Raw genomic sequence first — 19,759 nt, forward strand, 5'->3', positions numbered from 1 at the left:
GCACAACTGAAAAACGAGGTGCATGGGAAAAGTGGATGAAAATGAACAGAACGTTTAGAAGCCTCAAATGTTAAAGGTTATACATTTTTTCTATGTTGGCAACCTCATAATACAACTTCATAATAAAAATAAAGCAGCATTCTCCGCTACCAATTCTACAAGAAAACAAGAAAACTGAAGAACGGCGATAAAATTATGGGCACTTTAGCAGCCCAGGTTCTGGTGTTAACCTGTGCTGCTATGGGAATTCACAAGGGCATATTATCAAGCCCATTATCGCCGTTTTAGCGGCATTTTCCTGCCGCTAAAGCGGCAATAATTTTATCGCCGTTCTTGAAAATATGCCTCGATTTTTTTTTAGAAAGTGTACCCGATTTTATGAGACCCCTCACATATATTAAGAAAGATGTTTCTGGAGAGGATTTGCTAACAGAGAGGAACTTCCGTCACCTAAGTCGGTGTCCTCTTCTTCCTGCGTGCATTCACATATTTTGTAATCTGGTGGTATGAAGTGCTGATTCATCTTGATCAGTGTTAACCTCTCCAAATTTTTGGGTGAGAGGCTGGTCCTTTTTAAAGTCACAATGGCACCAGCAGCACTGAAAACACGTTCAGAAGAGACGCTTGCGAGTGGGCAAGACAAATAAATTAGAGCCAGGTTGGTGATCAGTGACCATAGAGGCCTTTTCCTATACCAATACAGCAATGGGTTCTGATTAACAAAGACCTCTGTTGGGTCATCCAGATAGGCCTGCACCATCGACTCAAGGTTCTCCACGATTGCTCCGCTTTGCGTACCATCTGTGGCCTTTGCAGCACTGGAACGAGCAAACCCTTGATGAGTTAGCCAATCCGCTTCTGACAATATTATGGCTGGGCCTGGTGCAGGTGAGGGTGATGATACGGTTGCTGCTGGTGTCGTTAACGGCTGTGAGGGAAAGTGACTCCCTTCGGCCACAGATTCAGAAGTGGAACTTGACGCCGGATGGCCTGCTGATTCAGTTGTACTTCTGCCAGCTCCTTGAATTTTCTGCCGCTCTTTTTCCAACCAAGTGGCTGACACAGCTAGCCAATCTTTTTACTTTGAAATATCTGCTTCATCAAAAGGAATAAATGCTTTGCTGGCCACTGCCTTTTTGTACCGTGGATCCAGAATAGTGGCACAAATGTAATGTTGTTCTGTATGTATGTTTTTAAGCCTTTCATTGTCAACTAGGCGGCTTAATAACCTCTCCACCAACTGATATGCGTCTTGCTTTTCAGCATCATCTCGAAACGTTAAACACAGCGCCTTCAGTTGGTGCTCTAGCGTGACCAACAATGGGATAGCTTTGCCCAAAGAACAGTCCTCCCTGCTGACTTCATGCTTGAAGACCTCAAAAGGACAAAGCATGTCTGTCAGGCTTGCAATTAGCTTCCATTCTTCCAACTCTAGCCTTATGTCTTTCATAGTAGAACCCAGTTTATAGACATAATCATTTATTACCCCCCACTGCTCAGACAGACGCTCAAGCATGTAAAAGGTTGAGTTCCAACGTGTTGCCACCTCCTGGATGAGTCCTTTGACTGGCAGTCTATGTTCATGTTGAATGCTCCTCAGCTGCTTCGGGCCTCAAATATAATGGCTGAAATGTGTCCAGATTCTTCGGCAGGTGGTCAGTAACTTGATGACTGTGTTTTTTTTTTCAAGAAATCTTGCACCACAATGTTAATACTGTGCGCCAAACATGGCACTCTGAAATAGCCACCTTGATGTATGGCCTTAACTATATTACAGCCATTATCTGTGGAAACATAACCAACTGTGCGATTTCTTGGATTCAGCCATTCAGAGACCTTCCTATCAAACTCGTCCAAAAGGTTAGGTGCAGTATGAGTTTTCTCCATGGCAAACATGGCTAATGTTGCATGTTTCCGAGTAGTTTGAAAAACTGTGTCCGGGTCAACACCTGGATTTGTCTTGTTGTCTCTATCCCCTGCAAAAGAGACCCAGTGTGCAGTGATGCACATGTAATTAAAGCGCTTGGCAACTGGTCCACATGTATGTTGTCAAGTGGATAGTGTGAACAGCACTCTTCTGCAAAGCTGCCCCAATCACCTTCAGCACATCTTGATGTAGTGCTGGAACCGCAACTCTGGCAAAATAGGACCGGCTAGGAACTTTCCATTTAGGGCAGACTGTTGCCACAAGTTCTAGAAAACCACCCCTTCCACGAAAGAAAAAGGGAGAAGGTCCAGCGCTAGCATTTTAACCAGCTTTGCATTATACAGACGTACCTTTGGGTGGTTGCGTTCAAATGGCGTCTCCGACATTGCTTCTAATGGTGGGCTGGACCATTTTACGTGATGATGATGATGATGCAGACTTCAAACCAGTTAGGCTCATTGATGTACTTTTTTGCATTGGTGTCTGGCCCTCAATAATGTTTAAATTCAAGACACCCCACAGAAAGACTAGGTCCATGCACCACTGACTACCCCTGGGCATAATGGTTGAAAGCAAGGCAAGCTGGGTGCAGGCCTGAGCACACTGCCTGGCTTAAAAATGGCCCCTTGACCCCCCACCACATGGCCAGGCCCTGCCTGTACCTGGCCTCAAAATGGCCCCCACCCACATGGCCAGGCTCCAACAACACCCCAAAAAGTCAAAAAACACACAAAAATCACCACACTCCAATGCCATCCATGCCCTCAATGATGTTTAAATTCAAGATACCCCACAGAAAGACTAGGTCCATGCACTACTGACTACCCCAGGGCATAATGGTTGAAAGCAAGGCAAACTGGGTGCAGGCCTGAGCGCACTGCCTGGCTTCAAAATGGCCCCTTGACCCCCACCACATGGCCAGGCCCTGCCTGTACCAGGCCTCGAAATGGCCCCCACCTACATGGCCAGGCCCCAACAACACCCCAAAAAGTAAAAAAACACACACAAATCACCACAATCCAATGCCATCCATGCCCTCAATGATGTTTAAATTCAAGACACCCCACAGAAAGACTAGGTCCATGCACCACTGACTACCCCTGGGCATAATGGTTGAAAGCAAGGCAAACTGGGTGCAGGCCTGAGCACACTGCCTGGCTTCAAAATGGCCCCTTGACCCCCACCACATGGCCAGGCCCTGCCTGTACCAGGCCTCAAAATGGCCCCCACCCACATGGCCAGGCCCCAACAACACCCCAAAAAGTCGAAAAACACACAAAAAACACCACACTCCAATGCCATCCATTCCCTCAATGATGTTTAAATTCAAGACACCCCACAGAAAGACTTGGTCCATGCACCCCTCACTACCCCTTGGCCTACTGGCTAGTGAGGCTTTACAGGCACCCCCCAAAAAAAATGAAAACATCAACATATAACAGTGAGCTAAAATTCCATGACATAAATGAGAATTAAGTTAAAAAACAAATCACAGAAACAGTTGTATCATGCACCCATGACTGACCCTGGGCCTACTTGATACTGTGGCCACCCACAATATATTGTTTTAAACGTGTGAACACATTTTTAAAACTGTAGTTGCAGCAACTGCAATGCCCCAAACAAACAACACCAACTTACTTGTAAAATCTCAAGTCCAAGAGTGATCCAAACTCCAAAGTCCAAAAAGTCCTCAAATACAAATATCCAGCAGCAGCCACAAAAAGTAATCCTTCCAGCTTCAGATCCAAATCAAAAGTGACCAGGACATGGACAAAGCACTGGTGAGGAGCCTGCTCGACAGGAACAGGAAGTTGGAGACTTTGGGGCACTTCCTTCCTCCCACCCCCCAAAAAAATGGACTCCTTGCACCAAAAAGTGCAGCCAAATGTCAATGGGGAGTTATTCTGATCAAAATCATCATTTTCAGAAGGTTTATACTTCCTGCGGTGGATTTCTTGTGCAGAATTGCAATTTTTGCAATTTCGGGAAAGCGAGCTGTTCAAATCTCCCGCCGGAAGTCAGCTGCGCGCCGCGTCTACGTGTTCGGCATTGTTTACTCCCGCAATGCGTAATCGCGGGCCCTTATGACATACTCGCGTTGTCAAACTCTCGCTGTGCAAGTTGGCGAGCCGCGATGATGTAATTGCGTTCGAAAAACTCTTGCGCGATCACGCAGCAAGATCCAAAATGGCGCAGCACACGCAAACCGGGAGAAAAACAACTCGGCAGACTCAGAATCACGGTAAGTCAACGCCGCGCGCCGCTATATTGTATTTTTCAAGCGCGACCAAGCAAAAAAATCTGCAGCTTGCGAATTTGCTGATTTTTGGACAAATTCACGCGATTCACGGACCGCGAATTTGCCAAAAATCCGCAAATTCCGCGAACTAAACCGATTTTACGCCCACGCTTAATCATAATGCATCAATCGTTCACAACCCACTCTCCTTTCTCTTGATCAGTGAATTTATGCTGTTCTGTGAACATGAACAGTGCTCCACTACTTTTTGGCTATGTTCATCCTAATAGACATGTCATACATTTACACACATACACTCTTGCAGGAACATATGTGGGTTAGGATTAGGAAGCCTAGAAAAACTAATGTTATCTAGGCAAAAGAATTGCACCTATAGGCTAATGTGTTAATGATAACCTTAGTAAGATTCTAACACAACTTCAGTTATCAATGTGCTTTATTTTATAGACAGTAGAGTAATTTATTCTGAAACAATAAACAGCATGCTTACTCTTTTTTCAAAGTGGCTCTCTCAGAGTTTTATCAAATTACTGAGCAATAGGTAATATAGGGCTCAAATTATTTTCTGCCAGTCAGTAATCACCTTGGTAATTACCTCAGCTGGATCAATCATGGCTGAAGAATAGCACAAAAAACATATTTGTAAATAAATAATTTGTGCCCAGCAACAAGTTTATAACATAGGCACTGAAAGGGGTGATCGGCAGCAACCCCAAAAATAACCATGCGGGATTACAGAAGTGGAAGCAGCAATAAACTTGTTTTTACTTTTATTTTTCTGACAGTAAAGTTTGAGAATTTTGTAAAAGTAACCTAGGTGGCAATCTTGGTGTGGTACAGAAAGTAAAAGGAAAGGCAGTAGGATGTCTTGTTTTCTAACACACAACAACATTTAAATACCTGTAAATGAACTATGCACATATTTCAAAATATGTCACAATTAGAAAAGCAGAAATTAGGCACATTTGTGTAATTATTTTGAAGTGTGATCAAAACAGAAATTTACTGGGGTCGAAGCAATCAAGACACTCTAAATGGTGATGCACAAATGTACATTCTATTGACTCTGCACTAACTCACAAGTGTTCCAAATGCACCACCCGCTACAGACCACACCTTTCCACCCTCCTGCTGAATAGATGTGATGGATTTGCTACACTTGCTTTTTGTGTGATGCATGGATTTTTCACAATCCATATGACTTTAGTGATATAACAGTAATGACAGCACTCCCACTCTGGAAATTGTTCCAGCACCACTGCTGTATAATTTTCTCAGGTGGGCTAGAAACGTTCTTGATCTAGCATTCTTTTTGTATGATCTGCAGTCTAGTGTGATGTGGGCGTAGCTCCCATTATCTGTCTGCAATGTTAGAGGGCCCGTAGTGAATATGGTACTTGACTTCCAAATAAATAAGAAGGGATACACAACAGAAAGTAGGTGGGATTAAAAGTTACTAAGGAGCAGAGAGACAATATCTTCTATCAGACAATGGGTAACGGTAAGGGCACGAAAGGGCAAGAAGAAACATAAACTACAAAGATGCTGGGTGTGCCCCACTATATATTAGAAACATTATACTAGTGAACTAATAGGCAGAAATTAAGGAGAAAAGTTGGCTGCTCAAGGTGGGCAGCGGATGTTAATGCACGACTGAAAAACGAGGTGCATGGGATAAGTGGATGAAAATGAACAGAACGTTTAGAAGCCTCAAATGTTAAAGGTTATACATTTTTTCTATGTTGGCAACCTCATAATACAACTTCATAATAAAAATAAAGCAGCATTCTAAGCTACCAATTCTACAAGAAAACAAGAAAACTCAAGAACGGTGATAAAATTATGGGCTCTTTAGCAGCCCAGGTTCTGGTGTTAACCTGTGCTGCTATGGGAATTCACAAGGGCATATTATCAAGCCCATTATCGCCGTTTTAGCGGCATTTTCCTGCCGCTGAAGCGGCGATAATTTTATCGCCGTTCTTGATAATATGCCTCACTTTTTTTTTAGAAAGTGTACCCGATTTTATGAGACCCCTCACATATATTAAGAAAGATGTTTCTGGAGAGGATGAATCACGCTACTAAATAGCACATTTTGTGTATGTTATTGTTATTGTTGTTAACTTTTATTGGCTCTCAAAATGAAAGTTTAAAAAGAGAAAAATACATTGGACCCAGTGCTACTGTATAACATTATACAGAATAGTAATCGAAAAAAGTACAATAGTATGCTCAGCAATGTCAATAGCTGAGCCTTAATTTGATGTTTGTTATTGTTTTACCTGTATTCAGCATTCCTATTTGTTCTTATTTTTTAAGCAGAGGTAGATGATTGTGTTTAGCTTTGCTATCGTCCACAACAAGTGTGTCTTGTGATGTTCACTCTAAAGTGTGATCTAATATGTTAAAAAAACACGTTTCTACAAAGAAAAGCAAAAAAAGTGAATATAAAGAGATAGAAAAGCTATCAACCTTGGTAATAATTGTTTCCATTTAGAATAATATGAGCACTTGACTTCTTCTACCAGACTTTACTGATTAAACGTTGGCTTACATGAACCAAATTAATTGTAGGGGTGCTGGTGTAATTTTACACTGATATTTCTGTTCGTAAACATTTCGCGCTGAATGCTGATGCGCAAATGCAATGAAATTTGCACTGTAACGACAGAATTATGTGTTTTTTAATTTTAGGAAAGGTTTTAACAAGGACACTGGACATATTTAAGTGATCCATCAGGCAATAGATTCCAGGAAAAATATATTTTCCTCTCAGTGCAAACTGTGCAAAAATCATGAACATCAATATTTCCTTTCTTTATTATTATAGGGAAGAACTGCACTCAAGCCAATTTTTAAAAGATTTGGATTGCAAGCCTCACTTTTTTCCACATTTGGTATACTTTGGCTCACTAGATCATCCTTTTTAAAATGCTTATGTTTCTTTGTAAAACTAAATGACATCAGGGCTTTGCAGGAAATCCAGCTTTGACTGATTGTGTAAACAGTTCTTTACTGCATACGTTTTGACTGAAAATGCGTGAAGCGTTTTTTTTTTATTTCATGCACCCATGAGAATAAAGTTCAATAAATGTGTCTTTGTTTATGAGATTTCACAGAATTACTTGGCGGTCTTCCTAAAGAATAGCATCTGCATGGGTTTAAGCTGACATGGAAAAACAAAATGACTCGACTGAATGTTCTTATTTGCATCAATCTTAAATTGAATTTATTTATTTATTATACAGAAATCAGATACCATTGTCATCTTCTGGTAAGTTCAAATATTCAACAGTACACATATAATCGAGATAAATTATAAAAAAGCTATTCACTGCCATAAAACTACGGTTAAGGACAAAAATTGATCTATTCACTCATGCCAACAATTTGTAAAGGATGCCTGGCACATGTAAATGGTTTACTACTATGTAATATTATGCAAGAGTGAACAACAAACAGCAGGTCGGGAGTGAGGTGAGGATGGCATGGATTGAATTGATAGTTTATAAATGTCAAAAACTTGTCAGTTTGTTGCCATTCGTAAACCCCTCCTCGACCTTTATTCACCCTGGAAATGCTCAGAAATGTACTCCAGCAAGGAGTTGGAGTAGCTCCCCTTCTAGGTGTGAAGTAAGCATGGGCGTAAAATCCGTTACGCTCGCGGATTTTTCGTATTTTCGGAGAATCCGCAATCCGCGAACTCTCGCGGATGCGGCGAGAATACGCAAAATCCGCGCGAAGCGGATTTTTTGTTTGTGTTCGCACTGCTTGCGCTGCTCGCGGTCCGCGGCGCGGGCAGGAACAATCTCGCACTAGCGAAAGTACAAAAATTACTTAGTAAAGGAAGTGGCCCAGTCTCCAACTTCCTGTTCCTGTCCAGCAAGCTCCTCCCATAGGGGTGGGGTGAAGGAAGTGCCCCAGTCTCCAACTTCCTGTTCCTGTCCAGCAAGCTCCTCCATTTCCTGGCCACTTTTCGATCATTCTTGACTGGGAAGGATTACTTTTTGTGGTTGCTGCTGGATATTTGGATTTGAGGCTTTTTGGATTACTTTTGGATTCGAATTTTGATTTCACAAAGAAGTAAGTTGATGTTGTTTGTTTGTGGTGATTTTTGTGTGTGTTGTTTTTTTTCGACTTTTTTGGGGGGAAAATCTGCAAGTTCGCGAGCTGAGGATGTTTTTGCTTGTGTTCGCACTGCTCGTGTCCCGCGCAGCAACAAGCTCGCACTCGCGAAATTGTAAAAATTACAATTCTGCTGCACATGAATTGAAAACCACCAGGCTTATTTATGGGTGCATGGATGATACAACTGTTTTGTTGAAATTATTTTTGTTAACATGATTCTGGCCAGGGCATGGATGACATTGGATTGTGCTGATTTTTGTGTGTTTTAGGACTTTTTGGGGTGGTGTTGGGGGCTTGCTATGGGGGTGGGGGCCATTTTATTGTCTGGTCCCGTGTGGGTGGGGGTCTAGGGGCCATTTGTAAGTTGTGTGCTTTGTGCCATAGGCCTGCACCCACTGTGCTCTGATGTCATCCATTATGCCCAGGGGGGCGCAGAATCGGTCTGTTCGCGGATTTTGTGGGTTTTTGCCACGTTCGCTCCGTGAAGCAACAATCTCGCACTCGCGAAATTGTAAAAAATGCAATTTTGCACCGGAAAACCACCAGCAGGCAGCATAAGCCTTCTGAAAATGGATGGATGGCATTGGATTGTGGTGATTTGATTTGTGTTGTGTGTTTTCACTTTTTGGAGTAGGGGTTGGGTGCTGGCTATGTTGGTGGTGGCCATTTTGAGGCATGGTCCTGGCCATGTGGATGGGGGGGTCAAGCGGCCATTTTGAAGGCAGGCAGTGAGCTTTGAGACATAGGCCTACACCCATTGTGCCTTGCTTTCACCCATTGTGCCCAGGCGGAGTCAGGGGTACATGAAAGCACAACCCTCTGTGTGTGTGCTCTCTTGGATCAATGTTAAATTCCTGTTTCCCAAAAATTTAGCAAATCCTAATTTTGAAAATTCCATATTGTGTGGTGTGCACGTGTGTATTCATAAATGCCTACTTGCTAACTGTTTATTCAAGCGCTACATATGCAACATTTATATTTACTGATGTTCCTCTGTCTTCGTTTGCGTTTAGGTGCACAAAACTACGCATCATCATCGTTGAGCATCAGTGCCAGGAAGAAGTGCTGCTGCGGCCTGTTGTTCCCACATCTGAAGAAGATGGCTCCAAAAAGAGGTGCCCGTAGGTCCTCTTCCAAGAAAGATGTCTCTACTAAGGAGAAGAAGAAGCAAGTGGCACCACTTACCAAGGTGACTGGTTGCTCAACCAAGACATTTTTTGGGCAACAACAACCAAAAAAACAAAGGCCCACCATGAGTGCTGCACAGGTAGCCTGTTTAGTTGTTGAATCACCAACGACCAGTGATGTTGGATCATCGCAAGAAAGTAGCAGCACGCCATCAACACAGGTTTTAACTCATCTCACAAGTACTATTCAACAACCAAAGCCGCAACAACAACTGCATGGGCTACTAGTACAAGCAGAAGTACATGCGCAAGGAGCTGTCCGAGAAGGAGCTGTCCGAGAAGGAGCTGTCCAAGAAGGAGCTGTCCGAGAAGGAGCTGTCCGAGAAGGAGCTGTCCGAGAAGGAGCTGTCCGAGAAGGAGAAGGCCGAGAAGGAGCTGTCCGAGAAGGAGCTGTCCGAGAAGGAGCTGTCCGAGAAGGAGAAGGCCGAGAAGGAGCTGTCCGAGAAGGAGAAGGCCGAGAAGGAGAAGGCCGAGAAGGAGAAGGCCGAGAAGGAGAAGGCCGAGAAGGAGCTGTCCGAGAAGGAGAAGGCCGAGAAGGAGAAGGCCGAGAAGGAGAAGGCCGAGAAGGAGAAGGCCGAGAAGGAGAAGGCCGAGAAGGAGCTGTCCGAGAAGGAGAAGGCCGAGAAGGAGAAGGCCGAGAAGGAGAAGGCCGAGAAGGAGAAGGCCGAGAAGGAGAGGTCCATGGAGACTTGCAAGTAGAGGTCAGTGAAGATGGCCATGGAGCGGTGCAAGTGCCCACAATGGTTGTTCTTCCAGAAGTAGGGGCACAGGAGGAAATTGACTTTGGAGCCGGGGTATCATGTCAGGAAGACGAAGCCACTCCTCCTGATGATTCATTTTCTCCCAGCTCCCCAGCAAGGAAAAGATCAAGGAGGGTGTGTAGAAGTTCCTCTTCAAGCCCCGCTCCATCAGATGATCTGGATCTAGATTGGCAACCATCTCCGACGTCTGAGAGGGAGGCACACCATGAGCTGCGAAAGGTATCAAATGTTAAAAGGAAGGGCCCCGGAAAGCTCATACTTATGGATCCGAACGTCGGACTTGATGAAGTGGTGCATTCTGATGTTGTTGAAGAGGATGACAGCAATGACCTAGTCATCACACATGTCAGTCCAGCCACACCGGCCATGCAGCAGACAGACATTTACACCCTATCCCGACGTCATGCTGAGCGTGACCCTGGCGACGTGCCACTGGTAGCACCACCAACGCAGTCAAGTAGTACCACAAGTTCAACAAAACCTACAGCTCCCATATTTTCTCCCCGGAGGGGGACTCCATCCAGCTCGACTCCCTCAAGTAAGGTTGCTGCAATAATTGCACAACCCAGTAGATGTCTGCAAGGCTCATCCACCACTGCTTCATCTGGCATTGGCAGCAGTATCACCTCGTGCGGCAAAACCAGAAGTTTCCAGTCCCCAGTTTGGAACTTTTTTAGTGTCCATGAAAAATATGATAACATAGCCGTTTGTTGCATTTGTAAGACTAGCGTTAGCCGTGGTAAGACTGGTACCAACTATGGAACCGGAGGCCAGATAGGTCATCTTGAAAGAAAGCACGCTGTCGAATGGTTTCCGCACCTAGCAAACGTCAAGGGAAAGCGATCCCAAAGGGCAAGTGGCCAAAATATACCCATAGTAGGTGTTTCATCTGAAGATGATGGGGAGGTAGAAGAAGCGTCAGACATGTGTCCGGTTGCACCCAGTACCCCTTGCAGCACCACACCCTCCGTAACACATAGCAGGCACACTGAGAGTCTGGGAGACACACCAATGCGGAAAATGTCAACACTGATCAGAAGTGGGTCGAAGAAGGCATCAGCATCATCCCGTAAATTTGTCCAGCGCACCATTTCAGCCATGTTCTCCTCAGATGCGCAATTTCAACGCAACCACCCAACTGTACGCCTCTATAACACTAAGCTGGCAAAAATGCTAGCGGTGGACCTTCTCCCTTTTTCGTTTGTCGAAGGTGTGGGTTTCCTTGAACTCGTGGCAACATTGGCCCCTAAATGGAAGGTTCCTAGCCGGTACTATTTTGCCAGGGTTGCTGTTCCAGCACTACACAAAGAGGTGCTTGAGTTGGTGGGGGCAGCTTTGCAGAAGAGTGCTGTTCACACTATACACCTGACAACAGACATGTGGACCAGTTGCGCAGCCACTGATTACATGTGCATCACTGCACACTGGGTCTCTTTTTCAGGGGTTATTAAACAGATAAATGCAGGTGGTGACTTGGTCGAGATTTTTAAGGGTGCTCGTAAACATGCAACATTAGCCATGTTTGGCATGGAGAAAAGTCATACTGCAGTCAACATTTTGGCTGACTTTAACAAAAAGGTCTTGCAATGGCTGCGCCCAAGACATTGCAAGGTTGGTTATGTTTCTACAGATAATGGCAGCAATGTAGTTAGGGCCATGGCGGACGGTTTCTATTTCAGAGTGCCGTGTTTGGCGCACTGTATCAACCTTGTTGTGCAAAATTTTTTGAAAAAAGAACTTGCAGTCGACAAAACACTGACCATCTGCAGAAGAATATGCACACATTTCAACCATTCTTTTAAGGCCCGGAAGGAGCTGAGGCGCAAGCAAAATGAACGTAGAATGCCAGTGAAAGCACTTATCCAGGAGGTGGCAACACGTTGGAACTCAACCTTCTACATGCTTGAGCGTCTGCATGAGCTGTTTCCAGTAGTCAATGAGTATTTCTACAACCTGGGTGGTGATACGACAGGAATGATACTAGCGGTGGAGCAATGGCAGCTAGTTAAAAGCCTGACAGACATGCTTCGGCCTTTTGAGGTCTTCACGCGTGACGTGAGCAGGGAGGACTGTTCTTTGAGCAAAGCTATCCCACTGTTGCTGAAGCTCGAGCACCAAGTCAAGGTGGTGTCTTCACAATTAAAGGACGTTGGAAAGAACGAAGCACATGAGTTGGCGCAGAGATTATTACAACGCCTAGTTAGCAATGAACGGCTTGTAAATATCAAGAAACAACAGCACTACATTTGTGCTACTATTCTGGATCCACGTTACAAAAAGCCATTGTTTGGCAAAGTAATAATTCCTTTTGAAACATCGGATGTTACAGAGTACAAAGGTTGGCTAGCTCAGTCAGCCATTCGTTTTGAAATAGAACGGAAGGAAACTGTAGGAGAAGACAGTACTACTAGTGAATCAGCAGGCGATCAGGCGTCCCAAAAAAGCACTTCACCATCTGTGCCTGTGGCAGAAGTGAGTGATTTTTCCTCTGAGCCGTTAACCACACCAGCAACCGTATCATCTCCACCAGGCGCATGCGATATGTCTGAAGCGAGTTGGCTAACTCAGCTAGGGTTTCCTGGTCCTAGAAAGGACACAGAAGTGCAAAGTACAGGAATCCGGGAGGACATTCTTTCAATGGTGCAGGCCTATCTGGATGACTCAACAGAGGTCAATATTACTGAGGACCCATTGGCGTATTGGCATGGGAAAAGAAAAATATGGCGAGAGCTCACCAACCTGGCTATCAATTACTTGTCTTGCCCACTCGCAAGCGTGTCTTCAGAACGTGTTTTTAGTTCTGCTGGTGGCATTGTGACTTCCAAAAGGTCCCGCCTCTTGCCCGCAAATGTGGAGCGGCTCACCTTGATAAAGATGAACCAGCACTTCATACCACCAGATTACAGAGTACGAGAATGCACGCAGGAAGAAGAGGACACCGCCCTACCCGAGGAAAGTTCTCCTCAGTTACCAGAAGTAACCCCGACTGATGAGTTAGCAGAGTATGAGGACGAGTTCTGCTTCCCTGACAGCGAGTTCTGAAAATGACTCAATCATTCATTAATTGTAAATAGTCCTCCTTATTCACTTTTATTCCTGTGTGTCTGCCTTTCTTTAGCAAGTGCTTCATCACATTCCCAACAAAACTGTAATCAACCAATAAAACAACAAGCCCATCAACAGAACTATCTTGATTTTGATGCCGCAGCATTCCTCAGGTTCACAACAGTTAGTTGACAAGAACTCAGTCCTGGTCGTCTATCCTGAGTCCTCCTCCTCCAGACTCACCCTATCCATTACCCATAATGCTGATGCCTGGATTCTGCACAATGAAGAAATGAAGGAGCCAGCCCTCAAACACAAATTACAGGTAAGATAAGCTTTTGGATGGGAGGTAGTATAATGGAGTATTCGGAGAGGCGAGAGAGTGACAGTGGTACTAGCAGCAAAGTCCTAGGGCTCTTGAATTAACAAACTCTGTGACAGGCATTTACTTAGGAAAACATTTGGCCTATTGCACGTGAACGTGTAGGCGTTATATTGCTCGCTTGCCTGTCTCAGGGGTGCTGTCTCTGGGGCTTCTAGGTTTTAGGGTTGTGTCAGCACCGCTACCACATTTCTAATGTTGATTGTTTTTGTTTTGCAGAAAATCCACGCCGGGAAACTCCAGTTGTGGCCCTGCTGCAGAACGCGTTAGGACTCTGTGAATTCCAGGTGGAGCCAGCCCTCAAACACAAATTACAGGTAAGATAAGCTTTTGGATGGGAGGTAGTATAATGGAGTATTCGGAGAGGCGAGAGAGTGACAGTGGTACTAGCAGCAAAGTCCTAGGGCTCTTGAATTAACAAACTCTGTGACAGGCATTTACTTAGGAAAACATTTGGCCTATTGCACGTGAACGTGTAGGCGTTATATTGCTCGCTTGCCTGTCTCAGGGGTGCTGTCTCTGGGGCTTCTAGGTTTTAGGATTGTGTCAGCACCGCTACCACATTTCTAATGTTGATTGTTTTTGTTTTGCAGAAAATCCACGCCGGGAAACTCCAGTTGTGGCCCTGCTGCAGAACGCGTTAGGACTCTGTGAATTCCAGGTGGAGCCAGCCCTCAAACACAAATTACAGGTAAGATAAGCTTTTGGATGGGAGGTAGTATAATGGAGTATTCGGAGAGGCGAGAGAGTGACAGTGGTACTAGCAGCAAAGTCCTAGGGCTCTTGAATTAACAAACTCTGTGACAGGCATTTACTTAGGAAAACATTTGGCCTATTGCACGTGAACGTGTAGGCGTTATATTGCTCGCTTGCCTGTCTCAGGGGTGCTGTCTCTGGGGCTTCTAGGTTTTAGGATTGTGTCAGCACCGCTACCACATTTCTAATGTTGATTGTTTTTGTTTTGCAGAAAATCCACGCCGGGAAACTCCAGTTGTGGCCCTGCTGCAGAACGCGTTAGGACTCTGTGAATTCCAGGTGGAGCCAGCCCTCAAACACAAATTACAGGTAAGATAAGCTTTTGGATGGGAGGTAGTATAATGGAGTATTCGGAGAGGCGAGAGAGTGACAGTGGTACTAGCAGCAAAGTCCTAGGGCTCTTGAATTAACAAACTCTGTGACAGGCATTTACTTAGGAAAACATTTGGCCTATTGCACGTGAACGTGTAGGCGTTATATTGCTCGCTTGCCTGTCTCAGGGGTGCTGTCTCTGGGGCTTCTAGGTTTTAGGATTGTGTCAGCACCGCTACCACATTTCTAATGTTGATTGTTTTTGTTTTGCAGAAAATCCACGCCGGGAAACTCCAGTTGTGGCCCTGCTGCAGAACGCGTTAGGACTCTGTGAATTCCAGGTGGAGCCAGCCCTCAAACACAAATTACAGGTAAGATAAGCTTTTGGATGGGAGGTAGTATAATGGAGTATTCGGAGAGGCGAGAGAGTGACAGTGGTACTAGCAGCAAAGTCCTAGGGCTCTTGAATTAACAAACTCTGTGACAGGCATTTACTTAGGAAAACATTTGGCCTATTGCACGTGAACCAACACGATGACAGTGTTCAGTTAAATGAAATTACTGCAAAACCACCACCCACCCAGCTCAAAAGTAGTAAAAAAACAGGTATGCTCAGATAAAGTTTGAAAAAGTATATTTATATCCCTAACAAAATAATCTCCCGCAAGACCCTCCCTAACCCCAACAAATAGTCCTCAAAAGTCCCCAAAAAACCCAACTCCCAATTCCCACCCCCCAAAAGTCTCAAAAAAAGGGGCAAGGGACACTCTAGGGATGCAAGCTGGTAAGTTTGGCCTCCAGGGCATCATGCTTTAGGGCCAGGGCATCATATTTTTCTTGGAGGATGGCTTGCTCTAGGCGGAGGCCCTCCACCACATTTTGAAATTTGTGCCATTTCTGGACCTCCGCCTCTAGGTCTGACACTCTGCGGAGTGCACGGCGCAAGCGACCTTTAACAGTGCTGCGAGGTGCAGCTTTTGCTGCTCGGCGGTGGCGTCTTCCGGCACGGCTCCGGTTCGCTGGAGCACTGTGCTTACCGGCAGAACGTGGGGTAACAGAGGAGGATGTAGACGATGTTAAGTTGGATGCACTGGAGTGCGTGTCATCCCCCTCGAGTTCCACCAGTCGCCGATATTCCGCAACAGTTGCTTCCAGCCTCCGTTGCCGGGCCAGTACAGCCAGCATACTCCTCGTTGGTTTGGAGGTTTTAGTATTGCCAACTATATGAAGAAAGAAAGACATAATCTGTAAGCAATGCTCTTTAGGAATATGATTAACACAAAATGATTCAGCAGGAAGTTGTGTCACAGTACAACTAGCAACTAGCCAGGGCAGTACAAAACTATTCAGGCCAGTATCATGGGCGTCCGCAGGGAGGGGCGCTTGAATCACCATTTCCCTTCCCACAACTCTCTTGTATCCTTGGTTTGGTGCTCTTTCATATGAAAGAGATGTGGCAGAAGTGAGTGATTTTTCCTCTGAGCCGTTAACCACACCAGCAACCGTATCATCTGCACCAGGCCCAGGCGATATGTCTGTTTCCCTCCCTCTCTCTCTCTCTCTCTCTCTCTCTCTCTCTGTCTCCCTCTTTCTGTCTCCCTTTGTCTCCCTCTACCTCGCTGTCTCTCTCTCTCTGTCTCCCTCCCTCACCCTCCCTCTGGCTCCCTCCCTCTCTCTCTCTCTCTCCTTCTGTCTTCCTCTCTCTCTGTCTCTGCCTCTATCTGTCTTTCGGTCCCAGCCTGCTGTAATTACCATATTGTAATTTGTCACTGGGCCACCACTGGATACACATCATATCCTATCTAAGAGTCAGATAGTACCATGATCCAGCTTACCTGTACTCGCCACCGCCACTGTCTCCTTCCTCACAGTCTGTACTTCTTCTTGGTCCGACTCCTCTAGCGCCGCCTCCTCCCCAGATTGACCCTCGGACTCCGAGTCAATGATGACCACATCCGAGCTGGCCCCGCCACCAGATGTTCCACCTACAAAGTAGATTTAAGAATGTTAGATTACACCACTCCACTAGTATTTGGTCTATGAATGAAAAAATGTGAAAACAACTGAAAAAGTAATTGACTGTCTACTCTAGTCTAAAGTAAATGTCCCTCCTTCCAGGGAAAGCTGTTGTCTTGCTTAATTTTTTTGTCACAATTGTTGAATGCTTGCTTAATTTTAACACACATTATTTTTCTCTGAACAGACAGAAACTGGACTTCTAAGGACAAGAGGAACATCAACTTGAAACCAGGTGAAAGCTCGGCTCGACCACAAGAAATTTCTACCAATCCAGTACTCATCAACTCTGCACCAAGCACTTTTCCATTTCCAACTAACTTTATTTTAATATATGTGTTTACTTAAACTTTTAATAAAGCTTTTAAACTTGAATTGACTCTGTAGTTTTTCCTCCAGAGAGTCCAGACTAGAGTGACTGAGCGAAAAGTTTTGCAATTTTTGGAAGGAGGAATCTGTGCTGCTGACACTACCAGGTTTATTTATACAGTGTGCCAAACACGCCACTCTGAAATATTATTACTCTGGTCTTTGGTGTCCATAGTTCGGTTTGTGGAGAAGTGTCCCTGCAACAGTAGTATTATGGATTTTGCTCCTATCTAAACACTATTTCGAAACAATTAAATTAGGAATGCTTGGACAACAATAGGTCCTCTATATTTAAATGAAAACTTACTGGGGCCAGCAAAGGAGCACTCGCCGCCCTGGCCTGCATCCTCCTCCTTTGGAGCCACTGCTGCATCCTCCTTTTCCGCCCGCTTGCCCCTGGGCGGACCTGACGTACAACATGAAAGAAATAACAGAAAACATTGATGATTGCTGCTTGCCGATGTCCTTGTCAACCAAATCAAACATTTAGAAAGAACAAGAACCTACTATTTCAGCCAAAAAGAGGGCTACAATGGAAGGACTGCACCTGAGCCTCTACTCTAGGGGCAGATTTACAAGCCCCTTGCAGCTCTTCTGCTCCATTCTTGCGTCAATTTTGTGACGCAGCGCCACAAGAGAGGCGCCATGGTCTGGCGTATATTAACAACGTGACGCATATGGGAGATGCATCCCATTCTAAAACCCTGCGCCATTAGGGAGCATTCCATCGCAAGGGATGGCGTTCCTGCGCAGGAACGCATGCTAAAAGTGGCTATGGGGAATATATAAAATTTCAATCAGTCATTTAGGACAATGATGCGTCACTGAAACCCTGCGCCTGCATGAAGCAGACTTACGGCTTGACGCAGCATTGCTGGAGCTGCGCCATCGTTGCAACGCAACTCCATCAAAGAGCCGCCTTTACGGCACCGATGCGTAACGCTTCGGTGACGTTTTGGGACCATGGTGTGCCGCATTGTAAATACGGCGCACCATGGGTGGTGCTGCCGTGCCACACACTTTGCAGGGATGCGCAGGTAATTGCTAATCTGACACTTACGGGCATACTTACGAGTTCTGAGCTGGACACCTCCAGATGTGCACCAGAACAAATACGTAACGCAAAACTAACCTTGCGTCACGGCAGATGCGCCGCTATTACAATGCGGCAAACCCTGGCGCAAGGGTAGGCAGATGCGTAACGCATCTCGTGACGAAATAGGGGCGCATCTCTAGAGTCGCTTCGTGGGCGCAATGCAACTATAGCAGTGCTCAGGGCTGCCCAATACTCTACATACCGCATCAGTCCTTACGCCTGCTTCAAGCAAGCAGGCATAAAGAATTGACATAGCAGCGTCGCGGAAGTGCCTGCGCTAAATCTTGTAGATTTTACGCAGGCACTTTTGCGAGGCACACATCTGCCTGACCGGCACCACCCACCCCCCACTCCCCCCCTGCGTGGGAACGCACCCATTGAGGCGCAGGCCCAGGCATTCACGTGGCGCATCTCCTTAGAGATGCATCACGTAACGTTGTACATGACTCGCAGGGATGCGCCACGTTTACGTCGCTGTGCGTCAGGTAAGGCAGTGTAAACGTGGAACAAGGGGCTTGTAAATCTGCCCCTTTGTGTCTAGCATTACGCAGTTCTGTAAAATACACTCATACTCAGCCCAATTAAATGAACACAAAATAGATAACAAATAAGCAGTGGCACCGGCACAGAGAAGGAGAACAGTGCACCTGAAATGCACAGAAGATTTTGAAATATTAATGAAAAAATTGCTACTACTACTCACCAAGACCGGGGACCTCCACTCCCAGCACGTCTAGCAGGTCACGCTCTCGGTCAAGGATGTCGGTCCAGCGGTGGGTGACCTGATTGTAGGTGCGCTGGACCCCCGTGATCTTAAAAAGGGCCCGGCACACCTGCCCCCACCGCTTCCGTCGCTCCTGGCTGTTGGTGTAACCAGCAGCAATCCTGCCGCCTGCCGCGATGGTCCTGGGGAGACGGCGCTGCACGTAAAAAACAAGTGCGCCCACCTCCTCAGGGCTGAAAATCTCCCGGGGCACCACCATTTCCGCCCTCAATCGACCACACGGGAGCCGGGCACGGGCTGCGGTGCCCGTCTTGGGCAGCTTGACTGCTGTCTTCACCATGTTCTGGGCAGGTAAGGAGATAAAATGAAAAAGAATAAGAGTAGAGAAGAAGGAAAGTAAAAGTTTAAAAAAGTAGTTCAAAAGTAAACAAAAATAGCCTAAAACACAAAAATATAGATCTAGAAAAATACAGGGATAGAAAATAAGTTAAATAGATCAAAAAAATAGTAAAACAAGCAAAGGATGGCAGAGATATAGAGAGGATAGAAACACCATACCCAGACACATAGGAATGAATGAAAAACAAGATGGCGGCCCGATCACGTGCGCGTAAGTAAGTTCGCACGCGATTTCTCTCGCGAACTCGTGCGAACTTGTATTCGCAAGGCGCGAGTCGGGCGAGATTACACTTAGCGGGCGGAAACGGAAATACGTCACGCAAACAAAATGGCGGCGCCCATACTCAACCTTGAGGTAACTCGCACGAGTTCGCGGCCTCCACGGGCCAGTTCG

At 45.6% G+C, this 19,759-nt stretch overlaps 1 protein-coding gene across 1 annotated transcript; it reads left to right on the forward strand.

Moving 5' to 3' along the window:
- The first annotated feature begins 10,445 nt into the window (after positions 1 to 10,445).
- Positions 10,446 to 13,980, forward strand: LOC144791364 (zinc finger BED domain-containing protein 6-like). Its single transcript, XM_078666039.1, has 2 exons — positions 10,446 to 13,636; positions 13,913 to 13,980. Exon 1 carries the CDS (start codon positions 10,528 to 10,530, stop codon positions 13,306 to 13,308), a length of 2,781 nt encoding a protein of 926 aa, XP_078522165.1. The 5' UTR covers positions 10,446 to 10,527; the 3' UTR covers positions 13,309 to 13,636; positions 13,913 to 13,980.
- The last annotated feature ends 5,779 nt before the right edge of the window (positions 13,981 to 19,759 follow it).

This window comes from Lissotriton helveticus, chromosome 11, assembly GCF_964261635.1.
Source record: "Lissotriton helveticus chromosome 11, aLisHel1.1, whole genome shotgun sequence".
In the NCBI taxonomy this organism is placed as follows: domain Eukaryota; kingdom Metazoa; phylum Chordata; class Amphibia; order Caudata; family Salamandridae; genus Lissotriton; species Lissotriton helveticus.